Genomic DNA, 18,869 nt, shown 5'->3' with positions numbered 1-18,869 from the left:
CTTAAATGGCTTTAATGGTCGTGCCCTCAAGGAATTCTGGGAACTGTAGTCCTATGTGTGCAGACATGGCTGTAATCTTAATCCTTTCAGACTCAGGGCCAGTTTGTAGCCTAGGTGTGGGGAACCCTTGGCCCTGAACTATTACTCCCATCATCCCTGGCCACTGGCCACACTTGCTTGGGCTGATGGGAGTTGTAGTTCAGAGCATATAGAAGACCAAAGGTTTTTCACACCTGCTTCAGCTGAAAAATGCATTTCCCAATCACGATTATTATTTTTTTTACTGCATGGCAGTCAGGCTGTTCTTGTGACTCTCCTTTGATCATTAATTCAAGAATGGCCAAAGTGGTGGCCTCCTGGTGTTATGGGGCTACAATTCTCACCGTCCCTCTCCATTGAGTATGCTGGCTGGGGCAGATGGGAGCTGGAGACCAACAGCCTAAGCAGGGCATCCCATCGGTTTTCCCTCTAGTAGCCCATCCTGGCTGACTAGTTCAGGGCCAACGTGTCAAAGATTTTTAAAATGGAGAATGCATAATCTCCCCACAAAACAATGATTCCAGGAAGTGGGAGACCAGGGAGCTTTGACTAGGGATGGATCAATCTATTGATTTTGGTTTCTCTCGGTTTCTCATTTTTTTCCAAATCTTAAATTAAGTTCTTCACATTTCCACACCAGTTTGCGATTTGTTGGGAGGAGGGAATGTTTTCTAATACACACATTTTTGGGTACACGTTTTTGCTTAATTTACACATTTTTGCAGCACAGTTTTCCCCCAAATATTTATGTGTTATTTTCACCAATATATGCATTTTTAGGTATAGTTTACTCCCAGGTTTGTTTGTGGGGGTTTTTTTTGGGGGGTACACATTACTTAGCTGAAAAACTGCATTGCAAAATTCCTAGAAGTGCAAATTTCAAGGGACAACCGTGTTTTGGTTTGTCCGTTGTTTTGGGAAGTGCAAATTTGCTTGGTTTGCCTTTAAATGCAAACTGAATTGAGTTTCTCTCCCCCCCCCCAACAGCTATTGAAATCAAACTGGTGCAAAACTGGTGAAAGTTTACATTGTATGTATCCCTGGTGCATAAATTTAAGCCTCAGTGGAGACACCGCACCGTTTCTCTGTCAATTCGTTTGAACTTTTAATACATTTTGCTGTTCAATTGTTCTTTTTGAACGTTGTATTGTAAGCCTCCTTGAGCCTATAAAATTTATTTATCTATTTATTTAGTTTCAGTTCCAGAAGACCGCTTTCCACCATAAACGGAGAAGTCACGGTATCCTAGGATGGCTGCATTTCCGTTTGCGTATTGTTTTAGGTTGATTCACTTTTAGACGTGAACAGAGTCGAATTTTGCACCCCACACCATCCATAGCTATGACAAGCAAACTGGTGCAAAACTGGTAGGTAGTTAGGTAGAAGAAGAGGTATGCTGAGAATGTATATCTAAGCATTGGTCAGTTCACATTCTGTGTAGTTGGTGCCTTTCCCTGGCCTCGATTAGGCATGTCACCTTGAACTCAAACTTTTGAGGTGTCTTCACTCATTCCTCCTCCACACGTAACATGAATCTGCCAATGTTCAGGGAGTCTATGTGCTCTAGGCTCCCTACGGTTCCTAATCACAAGGAAAACTTATGCCTGTGTGAATGCAACCTGCCTTTTCAGATGTTCTTCTGAACTGGGAGCGGCTGCCGAGACCACATAACACTGGTCTTGAAAGACCTACATTGGCTCCCAGTACGTTTCCAAGCACAATTCAAAGTGTTGGTGCTGACCTTGAAAGCCCTAAATGGCCTCACCCCAGTATACCTGAAGGAGCATCTCCGCCCCCATCATTCTGCCCAGACACTGAGGTCCAGCGCTGAGGGCCTTCTGACAGTTCCCTCCCTGCGAGAAGTGTGGTTACAGGGAACCAGGCAGAGGGCCTTCTTGGTAGTGGCACCCTCCTATCAGATGTCAAGGAAATAAACAACTATCTGACTTTTAGAAGACATCTGAAGGCAGCCCTGTTTTGGGAAGTTTTTAATGACTGATGTTTTAAGGTATTTTTAATCCTTTTTTGAAAGCTGCCCAGAGTGGCTGGGGAAACCGAGCCAGATGGGCGGGGTATAAGTAATAAATGATGATGATGATTATGATGATGATGATGATGCCAGTGATGATGGGTGAAGGTGGTCCTACTTAACTTTGTGTGTTTGCTACACATGTGGAGGGGGAACGAGTGAGGAAATCTTTTATTATACGCACAGGGTTTCTAAGGCAACAATCCGACCACATACCTACTTAGAAGATCCATTGAACTCACTGGCATTTACTTCTGAGTAGGCACACATAACATCGCACTCTTAAATGAGGTGTGATTATGCATATTCTTATGTTAAGAAGAAACCTTAAAGAGTGTTAGCTGAGTCAGGCATGGGGCGCCTGTGAGTCTCTTCTTGGACCTGAACTCCCATCTGCTGTAGCCAGCATGGCTGATGGCTATGGATAATGGGAGTTGGAGTCCAGCAACATCTGGAAGGTCCCAACATGACCCCAAGTCCTATCAATGAATGTGCCTGCTGTTGAACCAAGTGAAAGGAAATTCTGGAATAGTGACTCTGGAACGCTAATGCTTACTGGCGGCTTTTAGGGATTGCCAAGCAGTGGGCTGCATTATACCAGCACTCTGAAGGAACCCACATGTTTCTGGAACAGCCGAGCACAGGCAACGGTGGACTTGGGGGTCTCAAATTTCAGCGGCACCCTGTGCGACGCCAGAATTTGGTCCACCTCTCTCGCTCCTAGCTAAATCATAGTTGCAGCGCCCCTGAGGTTCTTGGACAGCAGCCTAAGGCTTTTGGGAGCCATTGCAACAACATGATACAGTGCATGCAACATTTAGGCTTGCCAATTTTTATTTTTACTTTCACCAGTCCTTCCTCCTTCTGCGCTTCCAAATGTTGTTTGGTGTGCAGGCTTTCGCAGGCTATGAAGCTTCTCTCCTCTCTGAGAGAAACCTTTGCACCTGCTGATCTCTGCAGATCAAACTGTTGTAGCCCAGGGTCCAAGGAGCAAGCCCAGGCTGGCTTTTCCTGTCTGATCAGTTGGCAGCCTAAACTCACCCAGGGCCTTAGTGACCAAATTCTAATTTTAGACAGGTTTCCCTGCCCTACCCCCAACTCTGCCAACCTCCTCCTCTCTGCAAGCTGTCAGGGAACATATTATGTCCTTCAACTCCTGCCAGCCTTTGCTCCCAGGCAAATTCAGCCAGGGTGAGACTCTCTCTGTTTCTCTCTCTCTCTCTCTCTCTCTCTCTCTCTCTCTCGGGGACTTGGGATATCGATATTTGCTTGGAATGTGTGCCATGCGAACTGCATTTATTGCTTATGATCCGCTCTGTGGGTCAGTCACAAGCCTTCCTCCAGATGGCTGGTCAAGGGACACCTACTGCGACTGGGCGAGAAGAACAGCGTGTTACTCGGAAGTAGCAAGAAGATACGGCAGAGGGGGAGAAGAAAGGAAGAGATTTACGCAGTATGGCTTTTGGTGCAAGGCCCAAGAAGCATGCTTTGGGAACAGAAAACAATTGCATCTCTTCCTCTCTTTTAAGGCACAGCCCCTTTGGAGCCTAGGAAGTTGGAGGAGTCAGGAGAAGTAATCTGGTTCTATTTCGTCATCCTCTGCTGTGGTTAACAAACAAATAAATCAGAGCATCTTGCTGTGGCAGAGGATGTTCTAAGGGAGGGCATTGCAGAAGGGGTCCAACAGGACATTGTGTGGTACCTGAAAGCAGAAAACCCAAATTGCACCATAGACACACTCCCATGTCCCAAGATAAATGTAAGGAGAAACAAAAAATTACTGAATTTGCTAAATGAGTGTTAGTTTCCTTCACTTTTATGCACAGGGAGGGAATCTATGGGATTCCAGGTTTTGTTGGACCACAGCTCCTATCAGCCTCAAGAAAATGAACAATGGTCAAGGACAAAGGATGGGCCAGTCATTAGTTTTGGTTCTCAGTTTCTCATTCTTCCATTCTTAAGTTCAGTTCTCCACATTTCCATATTATTTTCCTTTTTTAAAAAAAATAATTAAGGTCCTCATGAAGGTTCACCAGTATTTTATGGTGACTTTCTCCTAATATATCAGTATATATATATATATATTATATTCTCCTAATACATATTCTCCTAATATATATGTATAGACACTTATACAAAGCAATTTCCCCAAATGTAATGTATTTTTTCATAATGGCTTAATATTTTAAAAAACTGTTTGCCCTTCCCTTCATGTTCACTGTGAGTTTGAGAAGAAGAGTTTGGATTTGATATCCCGCTTTATCACTACCTGAAGGAGTCTCAAAGCGGCTAACATCCTCCTTTTCCCTTCCTCCCTCACAACAAACACCCTGTGAGGTGAGTGGGGCTGAGAGACTTCAGAGAAGTGTGACTGGCCCAAGGTCACCCAGCAGCTGCATGTGGAGGAGCGAAGACGCAAACCCAGTTCACCAGATTACGAGTCCACTGCTCTGACCTCCTTGATCTGTAAGGCGGCATAACACCCCCAAATAAATACAGACATAAACTACACCGGCACACAATTCAAGCACTCTCATGCCACCTTAACCCAGCCATGGTTCCCCCCAAAGAATCCAGAGTACAGTGGGTTGCTAAGGGTGCTTAGAGTTGTCCAGAGGCCCCTCACCAAGCTACAATTCCCAGCAGCCATAACAAACTACAGTTCCCAGGTTTCTTTGGGGGAAGCCAGAATTGTTCAAAGTGGCCTAAGAGTGCTTGAGATGTATGTTGTGGATGTGACCTTAGTCTGCGTGGCACCTCGTTTTAACTCTGCACATCCACATTTCCTATGATAATGTGAATGGGGGATTTGGACTGCAGTCCCCATCAGCCCCAGCCAGTATGGCCAATGGTCAAGGGATGTTGTGAGTGCTATTGATGTTTTATTGTGTTTTCAATATTCTATTGGGAGCTGCCCAGAGTGGCTGGGGAGGCCCAGCCTGATGGGCGAGGTATAAATAATACATTATTATTATTATTATTATTATTATTATTATTATTATTACAGCAACTTCTCTGGAGGGCCACAGTTTCCCGATGCCTTCCATAGGAGGAAATTGGTAGGTGAGGGGACAGTGTCTAATCCTTCCTGTGCCCTGTGATCTTTCCAAAGGACCCTCTGAGAGTGGTTGTCCTACGCCTGGCCCTACTTTCAGTCTCAGGGCCTGTCTGAGGAGGGGGGGGACGGGAGGGAGAGGGTTGGGTCATTTGAGATGAGCGGCTGGAGGAAGGGTTAAGTGCTTCTCCCTGATTCCTCTTGATTCCTCCCTGCACCTATCTCCCCTTGCCCTGCAATACCAACACAGGATAAATAAACCACAGGGTTGGGGCTCCCATGTTGAATCTGTAACGTCTAGTCCTTCTCTACAATTTTGTGTGTGTGTATTTTCTCCCTCCACTTTTGAGGACACCAGGCAAGAAAACTGAAAGCTTTTCCTAAATGAAAATGTGTTTTGTTTTGTTTTTAAGAAAGAGAGAGAGAGAGAGAGACAAAAGAGCTTTGTTGCTTTTGTCGACTTTGGACTTCATTCCCTTCTAAAAAGCAATCGCTTTTATTGTTTGAAAAATAATGTTTCTTGGTAAATAGTTTTGCATGTGGGAAGTCAAACAAAAAGATTAAAAATAACCTCCCTTGCTTTCCCCTCAACAATAAAAGTGTACTATGAGCTGTAGGACTTCAAGTGCTGATCTAGTGCAACAGAATTACATCTCCAGGCAGTACATGTATATATTACATATATTAAATATAATATAATTTGTTCATTCATATTTTGAAAAACAACAACATGATTTTGCTACCTGATATTTTCTCCTTTTGAAATTGTATAGTGCTTAGCTTTTAAAAATAAAAATACCCTCATTTTCAACAGGGAACATAGAGACAAGGAGCTTGCCCACATTTCCACTTGTCCTGTGCTTAGAAAACATGGGTCCAAGCAGTTTTCTGCTTGACCCACGCTTCCCAGGCATGGGTCTGTGCAGTTTCCCCCTTGCCCCACACCTTTCCCAGGGAAAGCTTACTCTTTAACTTTAAACCACAGCAAACAGCAATCAGGAGAAAACCTGAATTGCCGTCTGCTCCAACTGATTGCTAAAGAACTGTTGTCCCTGGGATAATGTTGTAGGACAAGAGGGATGAGCCTTCGATCATATCACTCTGGATGCGATGACACTCCTGCTTGCACAGAGCCTCAAACTCACAATGGTTGGGTTTCTAAGCTTGTGGTTCCGCCATATTAAATCTGCCCTTCCATATGTTCTCTTAACAGCTTTGTTAACACTGGATGTTCACAACACTTTGAGGCTGGCTAGGGTTTCTCAGGCCATGCCATTCAGTGGTTATTGCAATTAAACCTTGGGTTTTTTTGTTTTTTAAAAAACGCACAACAAAAACAACACCCTAAAAACCATTCTAGCTCTCAGGCATTCCTATGGCACTTGCATTGTTCTGCATAATTTGAATTGGGTTTCGTTGAGGAGGGAAAGAGACCGGGGCAGGGGGAGAGACACCCTCGAAAGCAGTTACAGGGGCCCTGGGTCATATTTCCGACTCCCTTCTGTAGGATCTTTGATCCAGAGCTACGGTGGCCTGCAGTGTCTCAAATTCAGGCTGGTTGTCTGAGCCTGGGTCGTCCAAACCTCTGCTGTCGTCATCCTCCTCCTCCTCCTCCTCTTCCTCCTCATCTCGGCTCATGAAGGCAAGCTCATTCTCGTAGCAGAAAGAGTTGGTGCTAGGGAGGAGGAATTTGTTTTCCATCAGGTCCTTGGCACTGCAGCATGGGGTCGACGGGACCTCATACGTCTTGTGGAAGTGTGAGTAGTCAACTTTGTACTGGCATTTCTCCTCAAACAGGACGGGCTCAAAGCGGTGGCCCCACAAGATCTCGCTGGACAAGTAGGAGCTCCGGGCTTGTGTCGTCATGGCGGTAGCTTCCACCATGCCCTCAAGGATAACCACGATTTCAAAGTCGTCCGTTTCCAGCTCCTGCCGGCTAATCCCAAACAGAGGGCTCTCTTCGTTGATCTCGTGGAGGATGGTGAGCGGAGACACTAAGAAAATACGGTCCAAGCCTTTGTCGAACCCGACGTCGATATCTATTTGGTCAAGTGGGATGTATTCCCCCTCTTCGGTGATCCTGGACTTTATTAGCTGAGCTCTGACATGAGCCTCAACAATGTGGCTTTTCCGCAGGTTCCCCACTCTCCACATCAGGCAAAGCTTGCCGTCCCTCATGGCTATGACCGCATGATGGCTGAAGAGTAAGGTTTCGGCCCTCTTCTTGGGCCTAGCCATTTTTGCCATGATGGCACCAATCATGAAAGAGTCTATGATACACCCCACGATGGACTGCAGGACCACCATGAAAACAGCGAGCGGGCACTCCTCTGTCACGCACCGGAACCCGTAGCCTATTGTGGTCTGTGTCTCAATGGAGAACAGGAAAGCAGCCACGAAGCCATTCACTTGGAGGAGGCAAGGGGTGAACGTTTCGTCCTTGACTGGCTTCTCAATATCTCCGTGGACAAGTGCTATGAGCCAAAAAATAAGACCAAACAACAACCAGGACACCAGAAAGGCAAGGGAGAAGAGCAGCAGCATATATCTCCAGCGGATGTCCACACACGTAGTGAACATGTCCGCAATGTACCTCTGTGGTTTGTCATCCATGTTGGTAAACTCAACGTTGCATTGTCCGTTCTTCTTAACAAACCGGTTCCGGCATTTCCTCCTTGTGTGGATCTTACCGTTGCCAAAGCCATTCACTCCCGGCATGGTGGTCAAAGTCAACCCGTCTTCCTCAGAAGATACGATGCTGTAAGGGTTAACTCTACCTGCACTCATCCCTGAGTCGAGCAGCAGTGGGGCGGAAGGGTCTCTGGACTCTTTAGGGGGCGTTGCCCTCGGCTCCCTCCCAGTCTTGACCCTATGGAAGAGAGGAAGGAGCCCTTAGATTTTGAAGTGCTGCAGACAGATAGATCTAAGTGGAGGTTCTGCAATGAGAAAACAAAGACACATGGGTTATCTCTCAGAAACGAGAAGTTGTGATAGCCGCTCCAGGAATTTGCTTGAAAGGTAAGGTAGATAAAATAAAATCATATTTCAAACTTAACAAGGTTCAAGTTTCTCTCTGGTTTTGTCCATGGGCAGGAAAAGCAGGTAGGGATGTCTCCAGCTAAGGTCTACACCATGGGTAGGCAAACTAAGGCCTGGGGGCTGGATCTGGCCCAATTGCCTTCTAAATCCTGCCTGCGGATGCCCCAGGAATCAGCGTGTTTTTACATGAGTAGAATGTGTGCTTTTATTTAAAACGCATCTCTGGGTTATTTGTGGGGCATAGGAATTCGTTCATTCCCCCCCCCCCCCAATATAGTTCAACATCCCACAAGGTCTGAGGGACAGTTGAAACTGCTGGAAAAGTTTGCTGAACCCTGGTCTACACAGACATGAATTGACCTAAGGTAGCCACACCTGTTATCTTCAGGAGGCCTACTCTGAGTAGTACTATCACTGTTTACAGCTCAACATTTTGAAACCGAGCGCAGAATTATGCATCCCCAGAATCTCAGTTTCATCAATTAGAAAAGAAATAATAATTAATAATAATAATAATAATAATAATTTTATTTTTTTATACTCTGCCCATCTGGCTGGGTTCCCCCAGCCACTCTGGGCTGGGGAATCAAGATACTAGCCCTCATGAGCATTCCTTCAAATAACAGCCATTGGTACTTAGCTTCAACAGAGCTACAGCATCAGACATTCCCAAAGCATTCAGATAGATGAAATGGATAATGGAACATTAGAAGTAGTATAAACTGTGCAAATTGACTACTATTTCAGGAAGACTGACTGCTTTTTAAAAACTTTAGAAACACTGAGCGTGCATTTGTTCCACTGAAGGTGCATTTCATCCCCTTTAATAATAATAAAAATAAGGATGGTTTCTGAAGTGTTGAAGAATCTGTGGCCTTTTAAATGTGTTTGTGGGAGGCGGGGTTATTTGTTTCTTTGCTTTTTTTCATTATGAAATTTGTGTTCTCATTTTGCATCTAGCTGGGAGTGTCGAGGAAGCATAATGGAGAGTGGAGGGGAGGCTATACATGGAATTTGCAAGAGCACAACAGAGCAGGGAACAGAATAAGCGGTCCTTTTCGTGACAAGGCGAGGCCCATTGAACAACCGCATTTGCAAAATGCACCTTGGAGCCACAGTGTTGACGACATGCCTCCGAGCTTCCTGATCTGGGTGTGTTGTTGCTTTGAATCTCACAGCTAGACTGGTCAATAGAGTCGATTGCTGTAATCACTGCCATGGCCAGGGGGAAGAGATGTAACGAAAACACTCTTGTGGTCACGTTGAGGGGCTCTATGTCAGCTGGCGAGGGCGCCTCCTACCACTCGCTGAGCACTGCAGAAACCGGAAGGCCAAATCAGTTCACAGAGCAAACAAAGGATCTTGGGAACAGAAGGATGTGTCAGATATCGAGTCTGAGCACGAGTCCATCTAGCCGAGTATTGTCTGCTTAAGAGGGTAGCCAATGTGATATCCTCCAGACGTTGTTAGACTACAGCTCCCATCAGCCCCAGCCAGCACGGCTGATGGTCAGGGATGATGGGAAGTGCAGCCTCCAGGGTCAACTGGAGGTTGCCATGTTGGTTAACCCTAGTCTTCAGGGGCATCTTGCCCATAGAGGCAAGTGGCGCTGGGTGCCAGGGCACCACGTTCTGGAGGGCACCAGGGAAGAGGCGAAGGGTGGACGCGGCACCTCCTAGCACCAGCTTGCTGCCCTCGCCCACCTCCGCCATGACATGCTGAAGCAGCGCCATGCCCAGAGCCTCCGCCTGCCATGGCCATTGTGGCACAGGTGCCAGGGAGGAGGCAGACACTGGGCGCAGCACCTCCCGGCATCAGCTCGCCACCCTCGCCCGCCTCGCTGAAGCAGCACCGTGCCAGGAGCCTCTGCCTCTTCCCCACCGGAGGAGCTGCCCTTCAGCCGCTGCCCCCCTCCTCCAGCCCCACAAAGCTGCTGGCAGTGCCGTAAAAAGGTCGGCAACTCTGGGAAATGGGGCAGAGGGGGCGCCCGAGGGATCTTTGCACCACGGCGCTGGATATACTTAAGAAGGCCCTGCCAGCCCTCCCTGGGAATGTCAGGGGCTGAACCTGGGCTCTTGGGCATGCAAAACACATGCTTTACCAATGATCTGCATGATCTCCTTGCCCGATCCCATGCTCTCCACCCCCAGCTCATCCGGTGAAACACCAAACGTCTTCGCAGCTAAACTGCCAACTCTTCAATCCCCGACATTTCCAGAATGGGATAGCAAAGTCCGCTGTCTGACAACAAGCTGAGGCCCTTCTGGCGGTTCCCTCATTGCAAGAAGCAAAGCTACAGCGCACCAGGCAGAGGGCCTTCTCAGTAGAAGAAGAAGAAGAGTTTGGATTTGATATCCCGCCTTTCACTCCCTTTTTAAGGAGTCTCAAAGCGGCTAACAGTCTCCTTTCCCTTCCTCCCCCACAACAAACACTCTGTGAGGTGAGTGGGGCTGAGAGACTTCAGAGAAGTGTGACTGGCCCAAGGTCACCCAGCAGCTGCATGTGGAGGAGCGGAGACGCGAACCCGGTTTCCCAGATTACGTGACTACCGCTCTTAACCACTACACCACCCCGTGGGACACCCTCCCAGCAGATGTCCAAGAGATAAACAACTACCTGACTTTCAGAAGACATCTGAAGGCAGTCCTGCTCAGGGAAGTTTTTAACGTGTGACATTTTAGTGTATTTTTTGTCTTTTTTGAAAGCTGCCCAGAGTGGCTGGGGAAACCCAGCCAGATGGGCGGGGTACAAATAATAAATTATTATCATTATTATTATTATTACCTGAAGCACTGCTGTCAATCAGTGTAGACAGTAATGACCTAGATGGACTGAGGTGCTAACAGCTCCCTTTGCTCCCATATTTGTATGTAGTTGCGATCACTTGTTCTCCAAACAGCTCAGAGCAGCTTCCGTCTGGTTCCCGTTCAGCCTCCAATCAAGGCAGCTAACTAAGCTAGAACCTGCTTAACTTCAGCTGAAGAGCTGTGCTCTGTACCTGCAGACTGCCCTCTGAACCACTAACACACCTGGAAACTTCCCGAATTATCTCAGCAGGCATGTGGGTCCTGAGGAAGGGGTGTGGCTCAGTGATTAAACATCTGCTTTGCATGCAGAAGGTGGCATCTTCAATCCTCAGCGGGCAGGGCTGGGAATGTCCCCCAAATGAAACCTTGGAGGGCCTCTGGCAGTCAGTGCCAACATGACTGTGCTAGATGGAGGAATTTGGTTTCAGTCAGCTTCCTGTGTTCCTCCCAACCCAGAACGAAACACATAATCTCGCACTCCTGTCAGATTTGCTACGAACTACGTAGGCATTAGAAGACAGGCTCCTGTTGTGTTAGAACAATCCTGTGCGGCTTACATGAATTCCCTACAGAATTCGCTGATCGGCCCTTTAAGAATGGGACCAGAACGCACCTGGAAGATGCTTAAAGGTCTCCTTGATTCTTGGATTTGGTTCCCTGCAGCTGGTTTGGCCAGGAAAAAGAGAAAGCGCAAGAGGAGCTTTAATTGAATTTCTAGCTTATCCCTAGAAGACCCTGTAATCTCTTTAAATACAGCCTCTTGTCAATTTCCTTTCATCTGCTGTCGGTGGTTCTGTCGGTGTTATGAAATTCATAACAAGGGAAGGGTTTGGATAGAGACATAGAAGGCTGTGTTAAGACCATTGGCCTATTTAGCTCTGTATTGCCCCACATTGACGAACAGCAGTCCCCCCTCCCTGGGGTTTCAGGCAGGTAACATTATCAGCTGTACCTGGAGGTGCCAAGAATAGAACCTGAGGTTGTTGGCATGCAAAGAAGATGATCTCCCACTGAACCGACAGGCCTTTCCCATGAAGCCTCTCATTGGGTGGACAACTCAAAACTGGGCAAGGAATTTATCCTCCCTTCTCTCACCTGTTACCAGAACAAGCGTAAATAACCAATTACCTGCCCAGTGTTGATTTCAATTAGTTCCCAGCATGGGTCCAAGGGCTTCAGAATACCCGTTTTCAATGTTTTGTGGTTTTGGCTGACACAGTTAATTTTTTTTAATTGTTTCTGCAAATCAAAGCACATATATCTGGAGTCACCAAACTTTTTGAGCCAGCGGGTTCCTTTGGGATTTTGAGGGACATGCAGTGGGAGCTAATCAGGAGTGCCTTTTAGCAGCCTTGCCTGAGAAACTAGCAACAGCTGTATTTGGATCAGATTAAACCAGCCACTGTAGCCCCATGCATTGATAACCTTGAGACTGGACTACTGCAATGAGCTTTGTGTGGGGCTGGCCTAGAAGCTCCATCTAGAGCAGAATGCAGCAAAAAAGAACTGCAGGTGTGGAGCCTCAAAAGTGTCCCTATTTTCCAGGGACATCCTTGATTTAGAGGAGTCCCGGTTTCTGATTTGATCCCAGAACATCCCACTTTTCCTTAGGACGTCCCTATTTTCACTGGAGAAATGTTGGAGGGTATGGAGTTATCAGACCCCTGAGCCGTCTGAAGACAATCCTGTATAGGGAGGTTTTTTATTGTTTAATGTTTTATTATGTTTTTCTATGCGTTGGAAGCTGCCGAGTGGTTGGGGCAACCTAGTAAGATGTGTGGGGTATCAATAGTAAAATTATCATTATGGAGTGGGGCGTCCCTATTTTCACTGGAGAAATGTTGGAGGACGTGCATGTGATATTTCTGGCAAAACAGCTGCGCTGCTGCCCATGTGCTACAGGGCCTAGTCGGAGGTTCTTGTACTAATACAGTGGTGCCTCGCAAGACGAAATTAATTCGTTCCGTGAGTTTTTTCGTCTAGCGAATTTTTCGTCTTGCGAAGCACGGTGTCGGAAAAGTTTTGGAAAAGCTTCAAAAATCACCAAAAACCTCAAAAAAGGCTACCACACCGCGTTCTATGAGTTGCTCCTCGAAGTCAAGTCGCAACTGTATTAACGGTGTTAAGAAAAAGGAAACAAACTTGCAAGACGTTTTCGTCTTGCGAAGCAAGCCCATAGGGAAATTCGTCTTGCGAAGCAGCTCAAAAACCGCAAAACCCTTTCGTCTAGCGAGTTTTTCGTCTTGCGAGGCATTCGTCTTGCGGGGCACCACTGTATACAAAGCCCCAAAGAACTTGGGTCAAAAAAAATATGGATGTACTGTGCTATATTAGAAGCAAAAAAACTTGTTTTGATGAATTGGAAGAGCAGCAAAAAGATTCCATTGAGCACATGGAATGATAATATGGGCAGATTAGCTACATATGAACAAATTGCATGTCGACACAAATTAAGAACAGATAAATATGAAGAAATCTGGAAGGAATATTTAAGCGATAAGGCGGAGTGGTGGGAAGTAGGGGGAGGAGAGCGACGTGGGAAAATATTGTTTAAAAGGTGTAGTCATAGGTATATCAGTGTATTCAAATCTGAATTGTCAAATTGTGTTATGGCTTTTGTTGAATGTGTCTTTTGAAGTTGTTGTTTGTATTAAAAAAATGATTAAATCGTTTTTTTAAAAAAAGAACTTGGGTCCAGGATACCTTAAAGACCACCTAAGCACTTATATTCCAGCTAGATCACTGCAGTCATAGAATCTTAAGAGTTGGAAGGGACCTCAGGGGTCCTATAGTCCAACCCCCTGCAACGCAGGAATCTCAGCTAAAGCATCCCTGACAGGTGGCCATCCAACCTCTGCTTAAAAACCTACAAGGAAGGAGAGTCCGCCACCTTCTGAGGGAGTCTGTTCCACTGTCAAACAGCTCTTACTATCAGAAAGCTTTTCCTGATACTTAGTCAGAATTTCCTTTCTTGCAACTTGAATCCACTGGGTCGAGTCCTACCCCCCAGAGCCAGAGAAAACAAACTGGCTCCATCTACTGTGTGACAGCCCTTCAGATATTTGAAGATAGCTATCATCTCCTCTCAGCCTCCTCTTTTCCAAGGCTAAACACTCCCAGTCACCTGGAGGAGGGCTGTGAATTGTCCCTGTGTTTCAGAAGCCTGACTGGCTTCAGCTAGTAGTCAAGCGTTTGGTGTCATTGGTCCCATGGTGTGCAACACACACCCAGCTGAGATTTGGCAATTGCTAATTTTCAAGTATTTCTCGAAGTCCTTTTTATTCGAAGTCCAATTCTATCCAGTTGTTTAAATTTTCTTAAGATGAGCCAGACATATTCACGATTATTTTGCATTGTTTTAACGGTATTTTATGTCCCATCGTCTTTGCATACATTGCTGTACGCCACCTTGATGTGTTTTATACCACTGGGCAGTTTTATGAATATAAGTTATAAAGAATTAAAAAATGGAATAACAAAATGGCGGCCACGTGGTGTGTGTGGCATAGCACAAAATGGCTGCCTTATCTAAACGAGCATATAAGGATACAGGAGCACAAAATATCTCTCATATAAGGATATAGGATCACAATCTTGCACCCCATCAGTGGAGGAAAACAACATCTACAACAGGCTCCCGTGAGCTGTTATTAAAAATAACATGAGAGTATATATTTGTACTTTTCCTCTGTTCAGAATGGAAGAGTGAATGTGGGGTCCAATGCTAGAATCAATTCAATGTGGGCATGTCTGAATGTGTTTGAGGTAGGAGAGGCCGAGGCAGTACAAGCAACAGAGCAGGGACAGCAAACAGCCTCTTGTGCGGTGACGGTTTTTGAGGTGGTGTTTATCTTTATTTCACATCATTTGCATACCACTTGACTGTAATAAAACCTCTTAGGTGGTTAAAATGTCGCTGGATGAGCTTTTGATGTATTTTGTAATGTTCATTCCCCCCCCCCCCAGTTTTTAATTACATTTGTGTTTTGTGTTTTACCCCGTCAAGTCACTTTGAGGCTTTTTATTGCATAAAGTGACTGATTAACATTGGATAATGATAATGATTAGGGCTTTTTTTTCCCCCCAGCCGGAACATCCAGGTGGGTGCCATTATAAGAGAATAAGAGAGACCTTCATGGTCTGTTCCGACACCTCTTTTTCTAGAAAAATAACACTGATGATGGTGATGATGCAGATTTACCTGTTTGTAGAGAATCCAGCTTGAGGCTGGATTTGATACTTTGAATTCTGATGTGAACCAACCTAATCACATTTCCCTCCCTGCGCTATTGTGCTGATTGGAAAATATCCACCGGCTTTCCCACCTCCCAAATATCCTGAGGTGGTTTTTGGCGCAAAAAAAGTGCCAAGATCCCTTTATAAAAAAACCACCTATCTTGAGGAAGAAATACATTTAGGAACGGGCTACGGTCTGCTTCCCTTTGATGTGCATCAAGGCAACACTCTTCCCAAAGAGTTTGGGCAAAGCAACAGTTACAAAGGGAAAGGGAGGGAGGAATTAGTGACCTCCAACAAACTAGAGCTGCTTTATCTGATGAGTTTATTACTTAAAGCAGGGAGGTGGGGGGGGGGAGAGATTACGTAACTATGTGGCTGTTCTTCCCTCCTGGAGAGATCATCAGGCTACCCGTTCAATTAATCCTTCCTAATTCACTGCCCTTGGGGACCTTCGGCAGAAAACAACAGAAATCGCTTTCTGCTTTAGGCCAGTGCTTGCTTGGGAGCTGGGCAAACAGCAGGTTCAGTGGCCTGCTGGCAACCCCCCCCCCCAGCTCTTTTGGCCAAACAGTGTCCAGCAGCTCTGGGAGCTTTCTGAGGGGCCAGGGCAGCAGGAGGCTGAAATCACATGTGCAAAGGGTGTAATGATCACAGCGGAAACTTGCACTTGCAGATGCCACAAAGGAACACAGAGGGGGAAATGACTGATCACTCAGCACAGGGACAGGAAACCCTTTTCGGCCTGAAGTCTGTGATCCTTTCTGGATTACCCTCTAAGGGCCATGTCCCAGTTGTGGGCGTGGTCAGGTGTGAAGATGGGCGGAGCGACGAGTGCGAATTTTACCATTGTGCAGAAGGCTGGTTTCTGCACATGCTCACAAACCCCTCTCTTAGACCCTCCAACATGTCAAAGGGGAAAAACTGGGAAGCCATCTTCTGGGACACCATTGTCCCCTTTTTCCCTCATAAGAGGACAGCGACCATTTTGGGTGATGCAATCTCGCACGATTTTGCGACAGAAACTTGCTTTTTTCAGGCACAAAAAGTGACATTGTGGACCAGGAATAAAGCTCTTTCTCTGGGGGGAAATTGCATCACAAAATCAACCTGTGAAACATTTTAGAAACCACAAATCATCAATTTTGAGGGGGGGGGAAGCAGAGCATCCTGTTGCTAAACATTTTAATTCTGAGAACTGCAGCCTGTCTGAGTTATCGATAATTGCTATAGAGATGCAGACAGATCCAGCAATGTTAGGAGAAAGGAAGAACTCCTGGATGTAAACTCTGAGCATATCAAGACTGCAGGGTTTCAAGCTAGAGTAGGGTACCAGCATCTCTTAGCTTCAGTGGCTTCAAAGGTCTTTTGAGCAGTCCATTCTCAAAGCTCTATAACAGCCTCCTTGGAAACAGCATAATTTTTATCAGAGCAACTGATGAAAGCAGAAGCCAAAATATTTTGCTTTAAGAATTTAACATTTCTCTTTCGTTAGTAACTGCAATATGCATAACTACACATTTACACCACCACCAAAGAGCAGGTACATATTTCAACACACGGTATACTAGGATTTTAATAAGCCGATGCATAGTTTCCTGGACATAAGCTCCTTTGAACTCTGTGGGGCTTACTCCTAGTCACACAGAGGCAACTTGGAGAACACACTTGGCTTTAACAAAAGGTCTTCAGCCAGTTGGAATATAACCTTTAGCTTCCACTTAGACATGCAAACCATCTTGCACTGAAGTGTCACCATTTAAACCGCTAGTGTGAAGAAAGGACCCCATCAAAGAAAAGGGAAGAAGTACCCAGCTTCTGCTTATTTTTGTTTCCTTTCCCAACTCGCTCTATGCTAATCCATCACTAACAAAGCCTTCTTGTTGCCTCATTCACATTTGTGACCCCGCCCACTTTTGCCTCTTGCCCCACCCACCACCGGCATGCGGCCCCTGTAAGGTTGCTCAGATGGAAATGCAGCCCACGATCCAAGAAAGTTTCCCCCGGTTGAAGAGAGTAACTTTACACCAGGATAATGAACATCGTGCCCTCCAGATATGATGGACTGAAACTTCTAGCCAGCACGGGTAATGGTCAGGGATGATGGGACTTGTAATCCAAAATTAAAGGAGATAAAATTACATACTATTTTGCACATAGTTCAGGGTGGAAGACCTGTGGCTATTCTAATAATAATAATAATAATAATAATAATAATAATAATAATAATAATAATTTATTTATACCCCGCCCATCTAGCTGGACTTCTCCAGCCACTCTGAGTGGCTTCCAACTAAATATTAAAATACAGTAATGCATTAGACATTAAAAGCTTGCAGAACTACAGCTCCATATATTCCTGACCCTTGGCCATGCTGGCCGGGGCTGTTGAGAATTGGGAGTCCATCAACATCTGGAAGGCCATTGACATGGTAGTGAACAACCATATCATAATAAACTTGCCCCCAGATAAAGAACAAAACCCTTTTTTTGTTCAGCAAAACGGCTCATATAAGGTTCTTATTTTGATTTAACTCTTTCCCCCAGTACCTTACATTATGAGTAGTAATAATTACAGCAGCATATTCAGTGTTGGAAACACTTCGTTGTTTGAGTTACCCTTAAAAACAGCTGAAGGCAAGGCTTGCAGCTGAGAGAATACGACCCTGCCTAGGGCCCCCTTTTTGATGTTATCGTTCCTCTTGCAATAACCAGGAGTATTTCTTCCCTACTCCTCCACAGTGGTATCACATGACATCGAAAACCTGCGTCGGATCCCTAAAGATCTCTCTCGCTGTGCACATAGCCAGGAGCTAAATCCAGTCTTATTAGGAACAGAGAGGAAGCAGTCTTTTACTGAGTCAGGCCACGGGTCCAGCTAGCTCAGAATTTTCTACACAGATTGACAGCAGCTCTCTAGAACAGCCTTTCTCAACCTTGGGCCCCAAATGCTGTTGAACTACAACTCCCATCATCCCTGGTCCTGCCAGCTAGGGATGATGGGAGTTGTAGTCCAGCATCTGGCAACCCAAGGTTGAGAAAGGCTGCTTTAGGATTTTGCACAGGGGTCTCCCCTGGTTCTACCTGGAGGTGTCAGGTATTGAATCTGGAGCCACCTGCATAAAAAGAAGAGGTCCCTGAACTATGTATTTCCCCCTTGGTGAGTGGATGTGGCTTCTGTAAAACAGGATCCACCCAATTCCTCTTTAGGATTGGGCAGGATGGGCAAAGCACTGTGGGGTGGGCAACTTGTGGTCCCTGTGATGCTGTGGCCAATAGTCAGGGATTATGGGACTTGTAGTCCAACAACTTATGGAGGGCCACAGGCTGTTATTGTTACTGTTATTCACATTTTATTCTGTATTTTATGCTGTTTTTTGTTGCATCAGTTGTTTTAAATTCGTTGTTAGCCGCCCTGAGCCCGGTTTTCGGAACCAGGAAGGGCGGGGTATAAATAAATTATTATTATTATTATTATTATTATTATTATTATTATTATTATTATTATTATTCCCATCCCTATGTAAACACGAAGGAGCGCCTCCACCCCCATCGTTCTGCCCGGACACTGAGGTCCAACTCCGAGGGCCTTCTGGTGGTTCCCTCACTGAGAGAAGTGAAGCTACAGGGAGCCAGGCCAGGGCCTTCTTGGTAGTGGCGCCCG

General features: G+C 45.8%; 1 protein-coding gene across 3 annotated transcripts in view; it reads right to left on the bottom strand.

Annotated features, from left to right (window-relative positions):
* Nucleotides 1-5,566: 5,566 nt before the first annotated feature.
* LOC309519020 (ATP-sensitive inward rectifier potassium channel 12) overlaps nt 5,567-18,869 on the bottom strand; it is a 47,577-nt gene continuing 34,274 nt past the window's right edge. For 2 of the 3 annotated variants that reach the window (XM_082199766.1, XM_082199764.1), the window contains exon 2: nt 5,567-7,992. In XM_082199766.1, coding sequence (XP_082055892.1) covers nt 6,606-7,910 — 1,305 coding nt within the window. In that variant the 5' untranslated portion in view covers nt 7,911-7,992 and the 3' untranslated portion in view covers nt 5,567-6,605. Of the gene's footprint in view, nt 8,060-18,869 lie in introns of all 3 variants that reach the window. The other variant, XM_082199765.1, reaches the window with a different exon arrangement.

The sequence above is a fragment of the Podarcis vaucheri genome, assembly GCF_965113315.1.
Source record: "Podarcis vaucheri genome assembly, chromosome: 14".
Classification (NCBI taxonomy): domain Eukaryota; kingdom Metazoa; phylum Chordata; class Lepidosauria; order Squamata; family Lacertidae; genus Podarcis; species Podarcis vaucheri.
Note: the sequence above shows the minus strand (reverse complement) of the source record. Positions and strands in the feature narration are given on the sequence as shown.